The sequence below is a fragment of the Microcaecilia unicolor genome, chromosome 9, assembly GCF_901765095.1.
Source record: "Microcaecilia unicolor chromosome 9, aMicUni1.1, whole genome shotgun sequence".
Lineage (NCBI taxonomy): Eukaryota > Metazoa > Chordata > Amphibia > Gymnophiona > Siphonopidae > Microcaecilia > Microcaecilia unicolor.
The window spans coordinates 166,230,481-166,252,085 of record NC_044039.1 but is presented as its reverse complement, the minus strand read 5'-3'; the positions used below and the strand labels follow the sequence as shown (position 1 = coordinate 166,252,085).

Here is a 21,605-nt window from a genome sequence, read left to right as displayed (position 1 = left end):
GTCTATGTATGACGCTCTGCGAAGCACAGGCAAGCTTGCGCGGTCGACAGCTTGGGGAGGACTCAGGAGTAGTCTGCAGCTGAAAGTACCTGAACGCGCCGTGCCGGACGCCGCGTACGTGAGCAGCAGTTCGCTCTGTCAGTTTGCCTTGTTGGGCGGGGCCAAGGAGGTAACATCAAAAACGGGGTTGGGCTTCGAGTCGTCTGTGCTTCCGTCCTGTGTCGTAATGAGAGGGGGCGGGACGAACCCTCAGCGAAGGACGCGTCAGTTTTCAAAGCGCTCGGCACTTGCGTTTCCTGCGCTGAGACTATTCCAGCTTTGTACTGTAAGAGGAGAGAGCGAGGCCGGCGGAGGAGACGATGCGCTTACTGCTGTTCCTGGGTTGTGCTGCTGTCGCCCTGTGTATTGTGCGGGGCTGCTCTCCTCGAAACTTCGCAGATTCCCCATCACACAGGTGTTTCTGCCAGGTGAGCCTTCCGAAAGGCACTAATTTTTCTTTGAATTGATTTCTGTGATATTACTAAGATGTAAATATTCAGTGGGATGAGGGAGTTCATTGTAGTGGCCCAGGGAAGAAACACTTTCGTCGTTTGCTTTCATTTTTATTTGAATCTGGAGGAGCACGATGATCTGTTCCAAAAAAAAAGGAAGGGACTTTCTTCCAGTGAGGTAAATTACTTAATGGGGTGGAGGAAGCAGAGTCACAGAAGTCCCCCTCCAGGTTTCAGCACATCACCCAAGAGACCCCCCCATACATGCCATATGCATGTTTTCTGCAATTAAGAGCATGTCCTTGCTTGCCTCTTTTTTAAAAAATGATTTTAATCAGATGTATCATGGGATATGAACTTATGTATGCTACAGAATATATTACACAGGATGATTTTCTTACATAAAGGTAGAAGGTTGTATGTCTATGAGAGTAGAGGTTTGTTTTCCTGTCTGGCCTCCCATCTCATCACCTGCAGTGCACCTCAGTTTCAAATGTAGTTTGGGTTCAGAGTTGATTACGGGATAACTTTGTTAGACAATCAAGAATTAGGAATCAGCAATATTGACTTTTTTAAATTTTTAACTTTTTTTTTTTATTGTTTGTCTATATTGTTTTCTGTATGGATCTTATTCCTGGTTATATCACATGCATAGCAAAGAAGTCTGAGTACCTTCGCAGATCTTGGATGATCCATGTTGCCACCTTCTTCCTGAAAATAATCGGTTATTATAATTCTGTGCTAGTGGAATGCTGTTTCATAATGGAGCTGCTACCCCAAGAACTCCTCCATGGTCTGTGATGTAGCTACCCCATTACAGACAGGCAGCAATTTCAGTTACAAATTAAGGGCCCTGTTTACAAAGGTGCGCTAGCGTTTTTAGCGTGTGCTAAAAATTAGTTCACGCTGTGTAGACGCCCATAGGAATATTATAGGCATCTACATGGTTAACGTGTACTAAAAACGGTAGCGTGCCTCTATAGTGGCTTAGTAAACAGGGCCCTACGTTAATTAACCATATAAATTACAGATAGAAGTAGGAAGTATTGCTAAAACCACAAAACAGCAACACTGGCATAAACATAACTCAAAAACAAATCCAACTGGAACAAGTATACACTAAAATCATACACTACTACAAGAGTGACAAATATAACCTCCAAATAAATTCAGTGATGGAGTAAAACAGAAAACAACCATATACAGGTCACCACATCTCAAAAAAGATATAGTGGAATTAGAAAGGGTACAGCGAAGGGCGACGAAAATGATAAAGGGGATGGGACGACTTCCCTATGAGGAAAGGCTAAAGCAGCTAGGGCTCTTCAGCTCGGAGAAAAGATGGTTGAGGGGGAGATATGATAGAGGTCTATAAAATAATGATTGGAATGGGTAGCCTAGTGGTTAGTGCAGTTGGACTTTGATCCTGGGGAACTGAGTTCGATTCCCACAGCAGCTCCTTGTGACTCTGGGCATGTCACTTAACCCTCCATTGCCCCTGGTACAAATAAGTACCTGAGTATACTATGTAAACCACTTTGAATGTAGTTGCAAAAACCACAGAAAGGCGGTATATCAAGTCCCATTTCCCTTCCCTAAAATACTAGGACTGGGTGGCATTCAATGAAGCTACAAAGTAGTAAATTTAGAACAAATTGGAGAAAACATTTCTTCACTCAATATGTAATTAAACTCTGGAATTCGTTGCCAGAGATTGTAGTAAAAGCAGTTAGCTTAGTGGGGTTTAAAAAAGGTTTGGCAAGCTTCCTAAAGGAAAAGTGCATAGACCATTATTAAAATGGACTTGGGGAAAATCCACTGCTTATTTCTACCATAAGCAGCATAAAATGTATTGTACTGTTTTGGGATCTTGCCAGGTACTTCTGACCTGGATTAGCCACTGTTGGAAACAGGATGCTGGGCTTCATGGACCTTCGGTCTGTCCCAGTATGGCAATACTTATATAGGTAAAACTCACTCAGAAATAAAAACATTCTCCTACATGAAACAAAAAGATCATAGTCAATACAATTTCATATGAAACCTAGCAAATCAGAATAAATATTGTCAGCTAAACATAAAATAAATATCAAATGCTAAAAAAGGATAGGATTTCATGCATCATCTTAAATGAAAACAATTTTAATGGTTTTTGGCCTCCTAAAGGGCCTCTGTACTAACCCATGAAAATGGGTTAGTATGTGTTTTTGTGAGATTTAGTGAGGAGGTGCAAATGAACTCTTGGCTCAGTTAAATCATTAGCTAAAGTTTATATGACATTTTACACATGTTGCCTCAGCTAGGAACATCACGCTTTGAGGGGAAGTGGGGAAAGGGAAATAGGACTTGATATACTGCCCTTCTGAGGTTTTTGCAACTACATCCAAAGCGGTTTACATATATTCAGGTACTTATTTTTGTACCAGGGCAGTGGAGGGTTAAGTGACTTGCCCAGAGTCACAAGGAGCTGCAGTGGGAATCGAACTCAGTTCCCAAAGATCGAAGTCCACTGCACTAACCACTAGGCTACTCCGTCACTGTGGCAACCAGTGAAAAACTAAAAGTTCATTCACCAGCAAAAATGACATCCCCTTTCTCCAAAGCCCCACTCCTTCCTGAAACTCGACCCCTTCGCAAGGTTAAGGTCCGCCCCACTGCTATTCCCATCCCGCCAGCTTCCCTCAGGACCCCAACTCAACCCAAAGGTCTGGACAGATACAAACCAGCAGGTACAACAAACAAAAGCAGATTAAAGGTGTTTATTATTATTATTTGTTACATTTGTATCCCACATTTTCCCACCTTTTGCAGGCTCAATGTGGCTTACATATAACCGTTAACGGTGTTAGCCGATTACGGTTTGAACAAATACATAGTATGAATGAATACAAAGTGATATTGTGGTATAATGAGGTATAAGTTGGGGGGGAACTTAGGGAAAAGGGGAAGAAGAGTCAGGTAATGTCTGTTGCAGTCTTTAGTTATGTTGTGTCGCAAATAATAAACGTAAATAATAAATGAACAACATATATGACACATAAATATAAAAATCACCTGACCACATAAAGTTCATGTTTTTTCTTTAATAAAAAGCATATAAAATCAGAACATCATATTTCTGATTTGAAAAAAGACCAATATAGATCAGACTCCCAGGCATATCTACTTTGTTTGTTGTATGCAAGGGTCTGGGGGAGCGGTGGGGGCAAGAATGATCGCCACTCTTTTGCTTCAGATGCTGCTTAGCTCTAAATGGTGCCAGCTGAGTTGGTGTCCTTAGGGTGGGGCAGCATGTCAGACTTCAGGAAGAGGAGCTTTAGGAAGGTATAGGACCTCGGTGAAAGGGGGGGGGGGCTTTTGAAACTTTCTAGCCCCAGATCAGGGTTGGAGGATGGTAGCACACAGCCTACTGGTCCACCAAGGGGAGGGGGTCGGGGAACCTCTGATTTGAGGTACAGAGCCCTTTTTGTTTTCACCGGTCACAGTGAAGAGGGGACACAATTTTTATTTTGGCAGCTTTGGAAAATAACCATAGCTGTTATTTTTCCAACAAAAACAGGCTTGCAAAACTGTCCTCATACCCCCATTTTCTCATTGTTTGTATTAATGGGAAAGGGAAACGAGACTTGATATACCGCCTTTCTGAGGTTTTTGCAACTACATTCAAAGCGGTTTACATATATTCAGGTATTTATTTTGTACCAGGGGCAATGGAGGGTTAAGTGACGTGCCCAGAGTCACAAGGACCTGTAGTGGGAATCAAACTCAGTTCCCCAGGATCAAAGTCCACTGCACAAACCACTAGGCTACTCCTTTGCATGATTTTGCATTGCAGCAGCTCAGTGGAATATTTGCATAAGTTTTCACACAAACTGTGCTTTGCACTGCTATCTGAGCTATACATGTGATTAAAGAAAAAAAAACCCAAAAACCACCAGCTACGCACTGAAGTGGTATCTATCGGAGCTGTGTACATGGCAAAAAAAAAAACAAACCAAAACCCCACCAGCTTTGCACTGAAGAGTTATCACAAAGCTAAGCTGATTATACTTGCAGATGGCAGGAACACTGGTGCCTGGGAAGAGCAGGTTCTGTGCTGTCATCCTCTTCCTGGTTGTTGCATGGGATGCTAAGCAACTGACACTTTTTCCTCCCCCTCTGGCTTTCTGGGCGTGCGCTCAAGAGCTGTGCTTAGGCACAAGAACTCTTGAGTGCATGCGCCAGGCACTATCCTCCTGCTGAACTTCCTAATGCTCTGTGCTATGAGCATGCCTAAATTAGCATCTCTGCGTTGAGCATTAAGGAGTTCCTTCAGTGCGCTGATCCGGTGGTATTTTTTCCAGTTCTGTTCAAACAGCGCCACAGTTTTGAGCGTCTGCCTGTAAATGCAGGTAAAGGCTCATGTGTACCTTAACATGATCACAGAGTGAGCAATTGCAAATAGTCCATTTCCATTGTAGACCATTGTTTTATCTGCAGGACATACTTTGAGAAGTACTCTGCTAATACATTACAGTAGTATTGACATGCCAGGATCTGAGTAATTATCTTTAATTTAGCTCACACCTTTTCATTGATAACTCAAGGAAAGTTCCATTCATGAACAGTTGGTATTTCCCAGGTCACAAGAAGCAGCAGTTTGTTTTTTTTTACATTTGTACCCCGCACTTTCCCACTCATGGCAGGCTCTATGCGTCGGGCAATGGAGGGTTAAGTGACTTGCCCAGAGTCACAAGGAGCTGCCTGTGCCGGGAATCGAACTCAGTTCCTCAGTTGGATTTGAACCCTTGCTTTCCTGGTTCTCAGCCTGCTGCTGCCCTAACCACTGGGTGGCTACTCAACTAACTCCATAACTGGTTTGAGGTGACAGATATGGGTATAATTGTGGGATGTTTCAGTTTAAAAAATGCAGACTTCACAGCTGAAAGTAGGCAGTGCTCCATATTAAAAAAAAAATTGTATCCAGAACCACCCCCAATCTCAATACTTCTGATTTTTATGGATCAGTAAATGACTCTCCAAACTGAGGCAAACTTCTAAATTTAGGATTTTGGGATTTTGTTTTTACTCTAGAACAGTTCAGTTTGTTAGATCACTTCTGATCTTGTTTGAATGTGTTCAGTTTCCTAGTTAATTTAAGAACTGATCAGAGCTGTCACTGAACCATCATAGTCATTGCTTAGGGAGAGATGCATTTGGACATGGTCTGCACAGAAATGAGATCCTTCCCTTCAAGTTTCTGCTCCAAAACATTGCGTATGTATTTCTATCCATTTATGTAATTTTGGTATCTGTGACACTGATCTTGGAGAAATTACTCCAACCTCCCTCAGGTGCAAACATACAGAGTGAACCCTCTGGGAACAGGGAAATATTTACTGTTCCTGAATGTAACTTGCCTGAGCTGTGACCAAAAAAAACCCATGAAGTAATTAAAAAAAAATGCATATTGTAATGCTTCTGTATCAGTCCATTGTGTACTCTGTGTAGCTTTGGTCACAACATCTAAAAAAAAAAAAAAGTATAGCAGAACTAGAAAAGGTACAGAAAAGTGCAACACATAATGAAGGGGATGAAATGCTTCTCTTATGAAGAGAGACTAAACAGTTAGGACTTTTAGTTTGGAGAAGACAGCTGAGGGAGGAATATGATAAAGGCTTGCACAATCTTCTGTAGAGTGGAACAAGTTAATAGGACAGTTATTTACTTTTTCAAACGATACTAAGACAAGGGGACACTGAAACTAACTAGTAAGTGAATTCAAATGTTTTTCAGTTAGCACTTAATAAAATTGTGGAATTTGCTGCAACAGTAGTTTAAACCTTTTTTTTTTTAAGCTCGTATAAGTTCCTGGAGAAGACATCCGTTATCCAGATAGATCTGGATGTCTCCACTTCTTACCTCAGGGAGTGAGTAATGTGTAATGGACTTTGCTTTTAGGACCTCCAGGTACTTCCAAGTAACCGCCGCTTCTGGAGACGTAATGCTGGGTTTGATGAACCCTTGATCTGAGCCTTCGTGATATTTTTTAGGTTCTAATTTCATAGTCTTGACTTAACTAACCTTCCTAACTAACAAACAAAACTCTAATGCAGGTTGTCAATAGTAGCAGTGTTGTCCTAGGTATTGCCCTAAAGAGCCAGGATCAGGGGAAAACAGGAATTGTACCAGGGAAGCTTCAGATTGGACCTGACATAACTAAGATTGCATTTATAAGAAACTTGAATCACTTGCATTCTTGCAGCTGATTCTAGAAGTTGTTATACAGCACCAGCTGTACATGTATAACTTCTGAAACAGTGTTCAGATGTTACATTAGAGAATGGTTGAGGAAATGGAAGCAGCATAAAAATACTTACAACATAACTGAAACTACAGAATGATGCACTGAACTGTGATTAAGAACAGTCAATATGTATCTAATGATGATCAGAAGGCTGAATTCATGGACACAAGTCTATATTTCCATTCATATCTTTCACAAATATGTACCTGTTTTTCTGCAGTTAAGGTAACAGATGTATTAAACATTATTCCCATTGCAACACATTGCCCCTAAGGAGTATACTGATTTTTATTTTGAGAATAACAGTCTTGTTTTTAAATTATTTTTTTAACAGGTCACAGGCTACTTAGATGATTGCACCTGTGATGTTGAAACCATTGACGCCTTTAACAATTTCAAGCTTTTCCCTAAACTGCAAAAACTTCTAGAAAGCGACTACTTTCGATATTACAAGGTATTTTTACATGTTACAGTTTTACAGTTAATAAAATAAGCCACATCTCCCCAAAATTGACTTCAGTACATGTAGTGGTAACCTGGTAATTAGAGGGTCATGGGGAGTTAGTGTAAATGAGAGGAGGGGGTTAAAGTGTCGTTACTGTGGGTTTTAATGTCTATATACAAAAGGCATTAGTGCATATAATTTATATTGGTGCTAAAATTTCAAATGATAATTCTAATGTGCATATGAATGAGAGAACTTATTCAAATAACCTGTTTAGATATTAATGCTGCATTAATACCTGCAAGATTTAATATGGTCCTCCTTCGAAGTGGTAGTTTAGATTTCCTCTCCGAGGGCCACACTTACTCTTAGCAGCAGACCCCCTACATCATTCAAAGTATGTCAAAAAGTCAGCTGTGCCGTTTGGAATTTTGTGGCAGAAGGGAAATAATACCCCTCCTCCTGCTCCTAGTACAGGTTTCACAGGAGTGTAGACGTAAAAATTATTGGTAAGGGAGAGCACCATTCTCACTGTTGGGAATTTTTTTGCGGGAAGGTGAAATGGGAAATTGGTAGAGGCTTGAATCAGAGTTTTTCTCTTGCTTTCAGAGAGGCTGGAGTCCTAGTGGCATGCTTTTGGCGGTGGCGTTGGGGGCTTGGTGTTGGTAGCTGAAGATCTGTGCTTGTCTTTGGAAGGAGTGGGGCCCATTATGGATACTGAAACGTGCCTTGAGTTGGAGGGAAGAGAGTTCCATATTGGTGGACCCCACCCCTTGTGCCAGGTGCCCTGCAGCCTGTGATCATTGTCCGTACCTCTCTGGGCTAGGTAATGCAGCCTGTAGGGAACAGCACAGAATGCAGCAGCTTTACAGGTCATGTTAATTTGAATACAGCCATTGTAGTGTTGCCATATTGGGTCAGGTTCATTACCAAGTAGGACTGAGTCAAGCACACAAGTGAGTAAAGTCATCCTGATAACACTGACATGAAACAATTCCCCCAAAATGTGTTGAGGAATGTTTCTATACTAGTATCCTGGCACTTTTTCCTTGTATATACATTTCCTTATTTCCTTTTATTGATTCAAAATAATTTTATTTTTTGAGTGATTTCGTGGGATTACGTTGCAAGCTAAGCCAAGCTTCTGGCCCTGCATGACCTGCAGCAGGAAAATTACAAATTGATACAAAGATATTTTGTGTCATTTGCGTGGGCTCTGATTTATGCAAGGACTGTGGCTTCATGTCCCTGCAAGCCTGGACAAATTGCCTCATTTGGTTTCAAGACCATTATGAGGCAGAGAAGAGGCTCTTGAAATTGAAGATGAAAATGTCTTCGTAGAGATTTGCACAGTCCAGCAGGTTTCTTCTGCTGATGTTGCCTCCCTTCCCTCATGCAGTGACTTCAGAAGCACACGATGCTGTAGCAATAGACTGAACTTGGCCCCTCTGTGCCTATTCACCTATCCCTATGATAGCTAAAACCTTGTACAGATTCCAAAGGAAGCTCAATATAAAAGATTCTTATGGCACTATACTGATCTTGACAGAACTGGTTCCCTTTTCAAAAGACTTGTTCTCTCTGGGCGGGCTCCAAATCTTTCCAACCTTAATGCATGACAGGGTCACCCTCCTACATGCCAACTTCAAGGCTGTGACTCAAATGAAGTACCATTCTTCAATATCTCTAGGGAAATGGGACTTGATATACTGCCTTTCTGTGTTTTTTTTTTTTTTTTTTTTTTTTTGCAACTACATTCAAAGCGGTTTACATAGTATATTCAGCTTTTTATTTGTACCAGGGGCAATGGAGGGGTAAGTGACTTGCCCAGAGTCACAAGGAGCTGCAGTGGGAATTTAACTCATTTCTCCAGGATCAAAGTCCACTGCTCTAACCACTAGGCTACTCCTCCACTCCACTGGTTTGGACTAAAAGTACATCTCAGTATGCTTTCAGCCAGTCATGTCCTGGTAGTTTCTGCTTCCAAGTGTCCCATTCTTTCTAAATTCATGAGGGTTTCTCCATGTCAAACCACCAGTCCAGAAGCTTCCTGTTCCATGGGACCTGAATGGTGTCCTTTTCTCTGATGAAGCTATCATTTAACATAGTATATGACGGCAGACCTGTGTGGGCCATCCAATCTGCTCAACAAGATGTTCAGGTCATCAAGTCTGTCCTCATATGTCTTGTGACACAAAACCCTACTATTTTCTTTTTTTTTTTTTTTTTTTCTGAACCACTTCACGGCTTTTTACGTCCTTGGCAAGGTCCTCGCCAATGACTTGTACAGGGGCATCAACACCTTCTTTCTTCTGCTGGTTATATCCCTCTCTATGCAGCCTAGCATCCTTCAGCCTGTGGCTACCACCTTGTATTGTTTCATCACCATGAGATCCTCAGACACCATCATACAAAGGTCCCCCTCTCCTGAATTAAGCTCATATGTCTCTCTCCTCCTATCTTCTACATCTCCTTTGGATTTCTGCACTTCTTGGTATTACATTTCAACTAAAGACTACAACTAAGGAAAATAAATAAATAAACTGCACATGCTCAAATATAATATAATACCCCACCTCTCGCAGGAAAATTTACAATTTTAAATGTAATCCAAAGACTTAATCATATTCATCATAAAAATATCTAAACAATAAATGCTGTATGTAAAGGTGTTAGGAAATGAAAGCATTACTTGGCCAAATGTAAATATCATGCTAAACATTTATTACAAAAGTGACAAACTACTACATAACATTCCCCACTGTTGGACCCCTCAAAAGCAATGAAAATATTATGCACACACAGCAATCTGATCTTACTGCCGCTGTTATAGAAACCAACTGTAATGAAAAAAGAAAACGTCAATAAAAGTTCAGTAAAAATCTGACTTATCTGAGACCAAAGATCCCACACAAGTCAAATATTCTCAAGGAATCCAGAAGGTGATGAATTTTCACTGGTGTCCACAAACTGTACAATAATTCATTGTAATATCATAAAATGCTAATGTTGTGTATATCCAGTGAATCCTGAATTTCTGAGCAGATATCGAGATCTTGCTTGCGCTGCTTCCGAAATCCCTCAAGACGAGTCCAAATCACAGACTTAGCTGTTAATAAAATTGAATTCTCAGTGTTTCCTCCACAAAAAGAGCCATTCACAAACTACCAGGCCTTTGACCATTCTTCTAGTTTCTGGAGATCTCTTCTCATGGTTTCTACTCCTGGAATATTCACTCTATTAGCTATGTTTGTGTCAGTCGCAAAAAGGCAAACTTTTTTTTTTTCCCCCTTGACATCACCTTGGCATGATAGTTTCTGAGGATCTCAAGGTGATGAAACAATGCATCAAGGTGGATGCCATGTCCAGAAGAATGCTAGGCTGCATGGAGAGAGGTATAATCATTTGAGACAATGGAATCTTCATCTAAGAATCTGACTGGAAAGTACCATTCCTGGTCGTGGCCACTTTGTCTAGAAGAATAATTGAACTTCAAGCCTTAGCCACATGTGACCACCTTTGATACGAATTGCAGTTACATATCTTTTCTCTGTAATCAAAGGAGATTGCTGACTACCTTTTTATCCTAAACCTCACAAGTATCAGGGCAAGAAGATCCTCCAAACTTTGGCTTATAAATGGGCTATTGTGTCCTACCTTAGAAGAACAAATTCCAGCAGAAAGGCTTTGCAGCTGTTTTGACTCCTTCAACCCCAATAGGCTTGGTATTTCAGTGGCAAAGCAAAGCTTAGGTAATCGGCTAATATCCTGACATCTCTCTGACCAGTACAGTCAACCTGATCAAATCCGAGTCACTGCTGCTACCATTGCCTCTTGAAATTTGCTTTTCTGGAGAGCAACTGCTCGATCTTCTCTGCCTTCACACCACATTAGTACCTGAACCAGACCGAGCATTTGGTCAGGTGGTTCTGAGCAACCTGTCTTTTGTAATCTGTTCAATTCTTACATCATCTTGTTGCCTCTCAACACTGGAAAATTTAATCTGAGAACTGAAGCAATCCTGATCTTGGAAGTCACCCACTTGTGTGACTGACTCATTTCTTTTTGACAAAAAAAAAAAAGCAAAGTTGCTTACCTGTAATAAGGCACCCAGGCATAATAGCCTTGACAAAATGGTCCCTCCCACAAAACAACCCTTGACAAAATAGCCTCTATGCAAAACAGCCCCCTTAACAAAACAGTCCCCTAAGAAAAATAACACATCACAAAAAATATAATAAACTACAACTGAAATCTTCACTGATAAAGACTCCTACCAGCATTCAATTGCATAAAACATATATAAATAAAATTCTATAGCTACAAACTGGTATTCATGATTTCTTCTGCTATTTAAAGAAACTATTCTTCCATCAACATGCTAATTAAAAACAAAAAAACAATATTGTCATCATTTTCATAGTCTTAGCCAACCTTATCCTGTTTGGCAAGGTAAGATTATTAGGAAAAAAATGCAGTCCCATATGGATTCTGGGCAGCCTGATCGGGCCCTTTTGTCGGGGGGCTAACTTGTCAAGGGTTATATTGTGGGCAGGCTGTTTTGACAATGACTGTTATGTCTGGAGCTTTTTTGTCGGGGCTATTTTGACCAGGTACCCTGTAATAGGTGTTCTCTGTAGTCAACAGGATTAATCAGGCACACACAGTTCTTTCCATCTCCTCAAAAGTTCTAATTCTTGAACTGTGGAGCTAACTGAGGAGACTGCTGGGCACATGTGTTCAGAAAATTACAGTAGTTCTGTGCTCTGGGAGAGCTATTCTGTTCTGATGCTGTGATGACACTGCTCACTTGTGTGCTAATTATATGCTGCTGTTTTTGGAAAACATCTGTTACAGGTAAGCAGATTTGCTTTATCTTGTTTACTTTGCTGCAGTGTTAGTATATAGATCCCTAACTACACCTTAGATCCCATATAACACAGCTTGATATAACAAAGGGATGGCTTATAACGTGGTCAAGGGTTGGACTTTTTTTTTTTTTAATAGTTTAATTATGTATTGCACTATAGACTCCATGTAACATGGATTCACATATAATGCAGTCAATTATTTCATTTTCAGTATTTATATACTGCTTAGACCTAAGTGGTTTACAGTTTCATCTTGATGTCTATATGGGGTTCACATTGTACCAAAAAGGCATGAAGAGAACTGCAAAAATGCTCAGGCTTAATATTTACCCCCCCCCCCCCCCCCTGTTTACTAAAGCTTAGCTTGAGTTATCTGCAGCAGGGCCCATTTTTATTCCTATGGGCCCTGCTGCAGATAACTCGAGCTAATATTTAGTAAACAACCCCCTTAATTTTTCTTTCACCTTTCTATTTTTCAAAATGTTACATGTAAAGTTTTTATATAGATTTCAAGTGTAATTTCTTGAGAAGAAATCCAGCAATATATTCCTTCAAGAAAAAGAATAAAGGGGCCCTTTTATTAAAGCTTAGTGTGTGCTAAGTGCCACATGGCCCATAGGTATAAAATAGAAGACGCAACATTTAGGGCTTATTTTACAAACCCTCACTAGTGATTCCTCTGCATTAAATCGGAGGAAGCGCATTCAATTCCTATGGGCTTCCTCTCATTTGCTGCACGGGAGTTGCTAGTGCGGCTTTGTAAAAGAAGCTCTTAACTTGCTACTGTCAACACATGCCAAGCTTTAGTAAAAGGGCCCCAAAATAATGTCCATTTCTATCAGGATCCAAGGATGAAAAACTTGGGAGCAGTTCAAATAAAACGATAAACTAAAGGAACAATTGCTTTTTCCTTTTTAATTTGTCTTATATTGCCCCCCCCCCCCCCCCCGCTATTATTGTGGTTGAAATTGTAGAGATTAATTTACGCTGTTTTTTTTTTTTGTTTTTGTTTTTCACTTTTGGTTGTAGCAATTTTTTATGGAAATCTTATACATTAAAAATAAAGGGACAGTACGAAACCTATATCATCAGGCTCTACCCAGACCCTGGTCTACTGGCATCCAAGAATTTATGCAAATGCACTGGTTCAAACAAACATATTGTACATTTCAATATTTAGGTAAACATTTACAAGGAAACAGTAATAAAAAAAAAAAAACCTTCACTTCTCTTCGTATCCTCCTCACTCCCACAAGTCTATGTCAAAACCACCCAAGGGCTTTGTGAAATTTTGGCATGTTTGCAAAATTTGAGATTCATGCTGTATGTGCCAGTTTGAAGAAAATAAACTCTCTGGGGTTTTCAATGCTAAATCATCCGCAAGTGAAAGGTCATGATTTAACATGGAAGAGCCATAGGTTCCTACTACTCTGTTCCTGTCCTTATGTAAACAGTAACCCTGTTACACTATTAATGTGACTTATACAATTAGATATCAACCAGCTGTCAACTGGTGAAACCATACCCACCATCCCTGGGCATGCCAGTCCTTCCTCCATCCCTTGTGATCCATGACCTTGTGCACTGCACAGGACCTGCACACGTGACAGGCCTAGACAGACACCACTTTTAGAAAACCTAAGTAAATTACTGATTCCAATTTGCAGAAACCTGTAAAATAGGAAGGGAAATTGATTTATTATCTACACCCCTTCTCTCTACCCCCAACACTCATTCTCTTCAGGCCATCTCCAGCATTTATATCCCCCTGCCTTCCCTGGCCCAACTTCAGTATTGTCATCCTTTCCCCCACCTTCCTCTGCTACAGTGTTCCTCCTTGGGCAGCTGGCCATTTCAGCACCAGGACTGCTTTCCTTGCCAGCCCACTGGCTTCCATGTGTGTGGCAGGGGTTGGGATGTCAGTGTCTGGGTTTCCAGCCAGCCCATGCAGCTGCAGGCAACTCTTTGCACAGGCATTTCTCACTGTATTCTCACCTCTTTCGCCTCTGCTATTCTGGAGGTCTCTTTTCTGGCACCTCCAGCAAGAGAAGGACCTGATGTGCCCTACCATTGTCATATATAGACTACATGCCTGTCATTTAAGATTACAAAATACCCTATTGTAACTTTCAGGACATATCTTATATTGTTACATCCTTTAAATTATATGCTAAACATACTGAATATTTATTTTTCAAACTTTTGTACTTCTTATACCCAAGTGATTTACAGAACATAAACACAGTAGTAAACAAAGTATAAAAAAAACACATACAAAATTAAAAGAATAAAACTCTGCCTGCAAATAGTATAATCTGCTATTACACTCAAGTTACAACTGTCATCTCGTGTGGCTGCTCATCCCAAATTACATAAATGCTTTAACAAACATTTAATTCCTTAGCCCTTTGTCCTTTAACTTTATTCCTCTGTGTACACGTTCACTGGCTATGTGAATTTTTCATTAGTTAAGCAGAAATATTAGTTTCTCTTATCTAAGAAAGTGAGCCCTCTCCTCTGTCAAAATATGGACAAAACAAAATGTATTTGCAAATCTCCAATGTACTTAGGAGGTAGAACTGCGAAGGCCCATGTTGATCACAAAATTACCTTTTTAGAAGGCAAAACAAAAAGCCAGGATACCTCCAGAGGTGGTGTGTTAACCCTGGATAGGCCCCTATCATGAGAGAGAGAAATTTTTATACCAAGCTTAACATCAAATACGCCCTTAAGTTACACTAGTTCTCAGAGGGGAAGTGTGTATGCTTTCCCTTGCATAGTTATCCCATGGGGAGGTATCCAAGCACATTCCACCTGCTATCTGTGTGCCTAAATTATCCAGCTTGTATATGCATGGTTCTATAAAATCTGCATGTAAATGCTTAACCCCTCTGCTTAGTTTGAGTGAAGTTATGTGCATAAAGTTTGCACACATTGGGAGGGCAGTTGTATAAAAGCCCATTTCTGTGTGTAAAACATTTGTTTTACTCGTAGAAATGCATCTTGGACATAATTTTGGCCCTATCTTGGATTGAATATTGACACGTGATATATAGGTAATACATTAATTAATTTGTCAGATAACAATAAAATGTACTGTTACCAACAATGTCATCCTCACTGGGTGGTTCTGAAAAGGATGCTGTGAAAGAGCCTAGTTCCTGCTTATCACTTAGTGGGAAGGATAAATCTCTACTAGAGCACCTGGGCAGGAAAGACATAGGGGCCCTCATGATCAAAAGCAAACTCTGGCGCTAGAGGCTGTTAACGCCATACTAGCGCCAGAGTTTGCAGCCGACCAATGATCAGAGCCCTCGAGCGCCTGAAACAGCGCACTCGAGGGCTCTCAGTGCAAGTAGCATGCAAATGCATGCTAAACAGGGCTTCTAGCGCAATTAGCTTGCAAATGCATGCTAATTGGCACTTAACGCATTCATCCCCAATGATCAGCGACCAGCGCGCCAAAGATTGGGTCGCGGGCCGCAGCAAAATCAACGCCAGCTCCGAGCTGGCGTTAGATTTTGCGGATCATTGGGGAGGAATGGTGAGCCCTGTCCAGCATGCAGTTGCATGCTGGCAGGCCCCCCTTCCCCCCCCCCCCAAGGCAAACGCGAATGGGGGGCTGGAGGTCTGGTGGGTCTCCAGCCCCCGAAACCCCCAGAAATCGTTGCTCCATCGACCGGGGGGGGGGGGCTGGAGGTCCTCCCCAAATCCTCCCCCCAGCGTTCTCCTTAAATTCCCTGGTGGTCTGTAGTGTCGTGACACCCCCCTGGCCCCCTCCCGGCCCCCCTACCTTGTGTTGGAGGAGGGACGCATCATGCCTGCCGCCCTCCTCTTCCAGTCAGTCGAAGCCCAGCACCGCCCACTGCATCCTGGGATGCACTGGGCAGGGCTACAGACCATGTAAGGGAATCGCTCCCTTACATGGTCTGTAGCCCCGCCCAGTGCATCCCAGGATGCAGTGGGCGGTGCTGGGCTTCGACTGACTGGAAGAGGAGGGCGGCAGGCATGATGCGTCCCTCCTCCAACACAAGGTAGGGGGGCCGGGACGGGGCCAGGGGGGTGTCACGACACCACGGACCACCAGGGAATTTAAGGAGAATGCTGGGGGGGAGGATTTGGGGTGGACCTCCAGCCCCCCCCCCCCCGGTCGATGGAGCAACGATTTCTGGGGGTTTCGGGGGCTGGAGACCACCGGACCACCAGCCCCCACCCCCACCCCCCATCGCTGGGTGGGAGGGTGGGAGAGGGTTTGGCCGGCGGCGGCCATGACGTTTTTTTTTTGGGGGGGGGCCTCGGGGCAGGCTGTTTGACAGGTTTGGGCTTTTGACAGCCCAGACCTGTCAAACAAGTGCGGGAGGATTGTGCTGAGCGCATGCTCGGCACAATTCTCCCGCACTTTAAACATGATAATCAAAGATAATGCATGCAAATCTAAGTAGTGCTATTATCTTTGATCATCGATGCAGAAAAGCCCGGCGCTATTTTTAGGGCGCTGTTTGGAACAGCGCAGGGCTTTTGATCATCTGGGCCATAGGTGTCTATCTTAAGAACATAAGAATAGCCATACTGGGTCAGACCAATGGTCCATCTAGCCCAATATCCTGCTTCAAACAGTGGCCAATCTAGGACACAAGTACCTGGCAGAAACCCAATTAGTAGCAACGTTCCATGTTGCCAATTCCAGGGCAAGCAGTGGCTTCCACATGTCCAACTCCATAACAGACTATCGCCTCTCCCTCCAGGAACTTGTCCAAACCTGTTTTTAAAATCCAGATATGCTAACATCCTTTACTACATCCTCTGGCAACGAATTCCAGAGTCCAACTATTCTTTGAGTGAAAAATTTCCTCCTATTTGTTTTAAAAGTATTTACGTGTAATTTCATTGAATGTCCCCTGGTCTTTGTACTTTTTGAAAGAGTGAAAAATTGATTCACTTCTACCCATTCTACACCACTGTTGCATCCAGTTAATAACAACAACAACATACATACTTCTGTACCTTTAGAGGTTACCGCAGGGAAAGTGAGTACACACATTTAGAACTGTTCTGAGGAATGTGTAAATGCGCATTTTTATACTGGTAAAGATAAACACATGCATAAATGCTAGTTCAGCGCCTGCTCTGCCTATTCTTTACCCGTAGGAACAACTGTGTATATATCTACTATAATAAAAAGCACATCCAACGATCTGAAGCTGACTCCGTGGCTTCAGTGAAGGGGTCGTAACGGTGTCACATCTCTCTCTGCCCTGTCCTCGCATCAAAACGTGATGACGTCAAGGGCGGCTAATCAGAAGGCAGGACTGAGGGAACGAACTCGCCTCCAACGTTCTGAAGCTGACTCCGTGGACGGCCAGGGCTTTCAATAACGCCACCACTTCGACGGAGCTAATCCGGGGACACAGTACAATCGCTGGGTGGCTGGAGGGGGGGGGGCAGGGGACAGAGTACAATCGCTGGGTGGCTGAAGGGGGGGGGCAGGGGAGAGAGCAGAATCGCTGGGTGGCTCGAGGGGGGCAGGAGATACAGGAGAATCGCAGGGTGGCTGGGGGGGGGGGCAGGGGACACAGGACAATCGCTGGGTGGCTGGAGGGGGTGCCAGGGGAGACAGGAGAATCGCTGGGTGGCTGGAGGGGGCAGGGGAGAGAGGACAATCATACACTCTCTCTCTCTCACAGACACACTCGCACCCAGTCTCACTCTGTCACACACACTCACACGCTGCTGCCAACCACGCAGAGGGGGGGGGAGAGGCAGGGGGGGTCCTGAGACCAGAGGGGAGGGGATCCTCAGACCAGAGGGGGAGGAGGGAGGTATCTCTGTCACACACACACACACACTCTCTCACAGTCAGTGTCTTTCTCTCTCACAGTCTCTCACACTGTATCACATTCACTCTCTATGTGTCGCACAGTCACTTTCACACACTCTCGGTCTCGTACACTCGGTCTCACAGAGAGTCTGTGCATCGCACACGTACTTTCTCACACTCTGTCTCACACACACACACACACTCTTATACACAGTGTATCTGTGTGAAACATACTCTCTCTCACAGTCACTGTCTCTCACATACGCACTCACACACTCTAATTCTCACAGACACACTCGCACTCAGACTCACTCTCTCTCTGTCACACACACACATTCGCACATTCACTCCCTCTCTCTCACACAGTCACTCTCACATACACACTCCGAGGAAAACCTTGCTAGCGCCCGTTTCATTTGTGTCAGAAACGGGCCTTATTTACTAGTATATATATGTATGTATCAGGTTTAAAGGCGCATATTTAAGTGCTTGAAATACTCTTCTATATGCTCAAGTTCATTATAAAATGACGTCATTAATTATAAAAAGGATTTCTGGGTCTTGTGAAATCGAGCTTTCCATGAACTGATACCACTATGATAGTGAGTAAGTTAGAGAGTAAAACTGACTCACCTGCGTAGTAAAGCTTCCTGTAACGTAACATGTAAGCTAGGAGGCATTTGTGAAATTAGAGCTGTTTACTCTTGTCTTCTTTCTAAAGAACCTAGTTATGTCTTGGTCCTTGGCAATATCTCACTATATCTACCATTGTACTTCTCTTGTATCTTTGCAGGTAAACCTAAAGAAGCCTTGCCCTTTCTGGGATGTCGTCAGCCACTGTGGAATAAAAGATTGCGCTGTGAAGCCATGCCACACGGTACGAGTGAATGCAGATTTTTCTTGCATTTTCTACATATTTTGTAACAAGGATGTGGCACCAGAAGAAAGTCAGCTGTGACTCATTTTTTGTGAAGTACTGGTAGCCACATTGGCTGGTATTCTTAAATTTTTTTTTTTTTGTATCTGATGTCAGTGTGGAAGTGTTTAGTTTTCTCGCACATTTATTATGTGGCTGTTACCAGAAACAGCTGTAAGGGTCACAACTCAGTATGAGCTCTGCTGAGTTAATTTGACTGCATGCAAATAGCTTCAGATGTGTGCTGCAAAGCTAGGCTCCAGTATGTTCTTTTTAAATTACCACACAGTGCAGAGAGGGTATAGCTTACTTCACAGTACATTTACAGAATTTATTAGTATAAATAATGGTTTCCATATCATCAAGCTGATCAATCCATAGACTGGTGGGTTGTGTCCATCTACCAGCAGGTGGAGATAGAGAGCAAACTTTTGCCTCCCTATATGTGGTCATGTGCTGCCGGAAACTCCTCAGTATGTTCTCTATCTCAGCAGGTGGTGGTCACACACAGCAGCAGCTCTGGCTAGGCCTCCAAGCCTAATTTTTAGGTTTTGTTGAGTGCCTGGGGTTGAGGGCTCTTTTGAGCAAGTGCAAACCTGGTGGTGCCAGGTCCCTCCTTTTATCCCCCCTCCCGCTGGCTCCGTTAAAAAAAAAAAAAATTTGAACGTCCTTAAAGGCGTTTATTTCGACGTTTATTTAAGCGTCTATTGCAGCTACTCACTGGGACACCAGGTCGTTACAGCTCGGAGCGGACAGCAGGTAATTTTTACCTTTTTATAGCGGGCAGGGGGTTCCCCGATTCTTCTCCTCGTGGCATATGGCGTCGGAGGGCGAGGGCGCAAAGGGTCGCTCCCCGGATCGCTGGAGCGCTTCTAGAGGGGATGCGGGGGTCTTCAAGCCTGATTCGCCCTTGTTGGGTGACAGTTTCGTGACCGATGTATGTCCCGGTCCTTCCTCCGGCGTGGCGGTTTTTCCCGCCATAAACGCCCATCCCCCGCTCCTCGCCTCCGCCATCTTGGCCGGCCACGCGGCTCGGACGGCTTCTTCTTGGGCCGCCCTTGAGGTTGGAGACATTAATGCCATGAACGCCCTTAATTTGGGCGACGGCACAAAAGCGGCTAAAGTTAAGAGCCGTTCTTCCCGCGCGGCTCCTTCGCGGAGTGTCGCGCCGGACGCCATCTTGGATGCGCAGCATGTCTCTCCCCCGCTCTTGCGAGTGCCGGTTGAGGGTGCGTCTAGGGCTGTTGCCCAGGCTGCGGAAGTGCACAGTCTGGGGGGTTTCTCCCCCGAGTTTGTTTTGCTGCTGCATCAGGCCTTCCTCATGCACAACGCTGCCCCTGCTCCCTCGTCTGGTAAAGAGGTTGAGGTTCCCAGAGGTAAACGTCCTCGGGTTGATTCCCAGGCCTTGGAGGAATTTGTCTCCTCCGATGTAGATGAGGGCAGCGTGTCTGAGGTCTCCCAACGGTCCTTTGCGGATTCCTTGGAGGAGACGGATCCCCGCTCGGTTGGAGCGGATGACCCCTCTGCAGCGCGGCTTTTTAGCCCAGAGGATTTGCCCAACCTGTTGCTACAGGCCATGGACACTTTGAAGATTTCCTCTCCGGAGGACGTCTCTCCCTCAGCCCCTGTTGGCTCTGCCATTATGCTGGGGACGAAGCGCCCGCCTAGAACCTTCCACGTGCATGATGCTATGCACACCTTAATTTCGGCTCAATGGGATGTCCCAGAAGCGAGCCTTAAAGTGGCTAGGGCTATGTCCCGCCTCTATCCTTTGGCTGTGAGTGAACGTGAGGCCTATCTGTGGCCTACCGTGGATTCTTTAATCACTGCGGTGACTAAGAAAACGGCGTTGCCGGTGGAAGGTGGCACGGCCCTAAAGGACGCCCAAGACAGAAGATTGGAGGCGGCCTTAAGGTCGTCCTACGAGGCTACTGCTTTAAATTTGCAGGCCTCAGTTTGCGGTTCCTATGTGGCCAGGGCGTGCCTGACTATGGTGCGGCGGGCTTCCCCCTCGGATTCTTCCTTGAGGGATGATTGGCCGGCCCTGGAATCGGGCTTGGCCTATTTGGCAGACTTGCTGTATGATGTCTTGAGAGCCTCAGCTAAAGGCATGGCTCAGACAATCTCTGCGCGGCGGTGGCTTTGGCTGAAGCATTGGTCTGCTGACCACGCCTCTAAATCCCGCCTGGCTAGATTGCCTTTTAAAGGCAAGCTGCTCTTTGGGGGTCGAGCTGGACAAAATCGTGACCGATCTCGGCACGTCTAAGGGCAAGAAGTTACCAGAGGTCAGGGCTCGAGCTAGTGCTCGCCCCGGTACCTCCAGAGGGCGGTTTCAGGAAGCCCGTACGGTACCGCCCGGGCAGGTCGGGCTCTTCTGCCTCCTCTTCCTTTAAGAGGACCTTCTCCCCCAAGCAGCGTTCCTTTCGCAGAGACCGCCGTCCCGGAGGTGCTCCCTCCGGTCCTCCCCCAGGGTCTCGTACCCAATGACGGGGTCTTGGTCCACGCCCCAGTGCAGATTGGAGGACGGCTGTCCTCGTTTCTGGGCGAGTGGACCACAATAACTTCAGACGCTTGGGTGCTGGAAGTCATCAGAGACGGCTACAAGCTAGAGTTCTGCCGACCCTTAAGAGACGGGTTTGTACTCTCTCCCTGCAAGTCTCCGGTCAAAGCTGTGGCAGTGCAGCAGACCTTGGACAATCTCATCCGCCTGGGGGCGGTCGTTCCGGTGCCAGAAAATCAGCTTGGCAAGGGACGTTACTCCATTTACTTTGTGGTACC

General features: G+C 44.1%; 1 protein-coding gene across 1 annotated transcript in view; it reads left to right on the top strand.

The window, feature by feature from the left end:
• The first annotated feature begins 226 nt into the window (after nt 1–226).
• Nucleotides 227–21,605, top strand: part of ERO1A (endoplasmic reticulum oxidoreductase 1 alpha) — an 80,850-nt gene continuing 59,471 nt past the window's right edge. Inside the window, exons 1-3 of the mRNA XM_030214064.1 lie at nt 227–467; nt 7,112–7,231; nt 18,705–18,788. Coding sequence (XP_030069924.1) covers nt 360–467; nt 7,112–7,231; nt 18,705–18,788 — 312 coding nt within the window. The 5' untranslated portion in view covers nt 227–359. The remainder of the gene's footprint in view (nt 468–7,111; nt 7,232–18,704; nt 18,789–21,605) is intronic.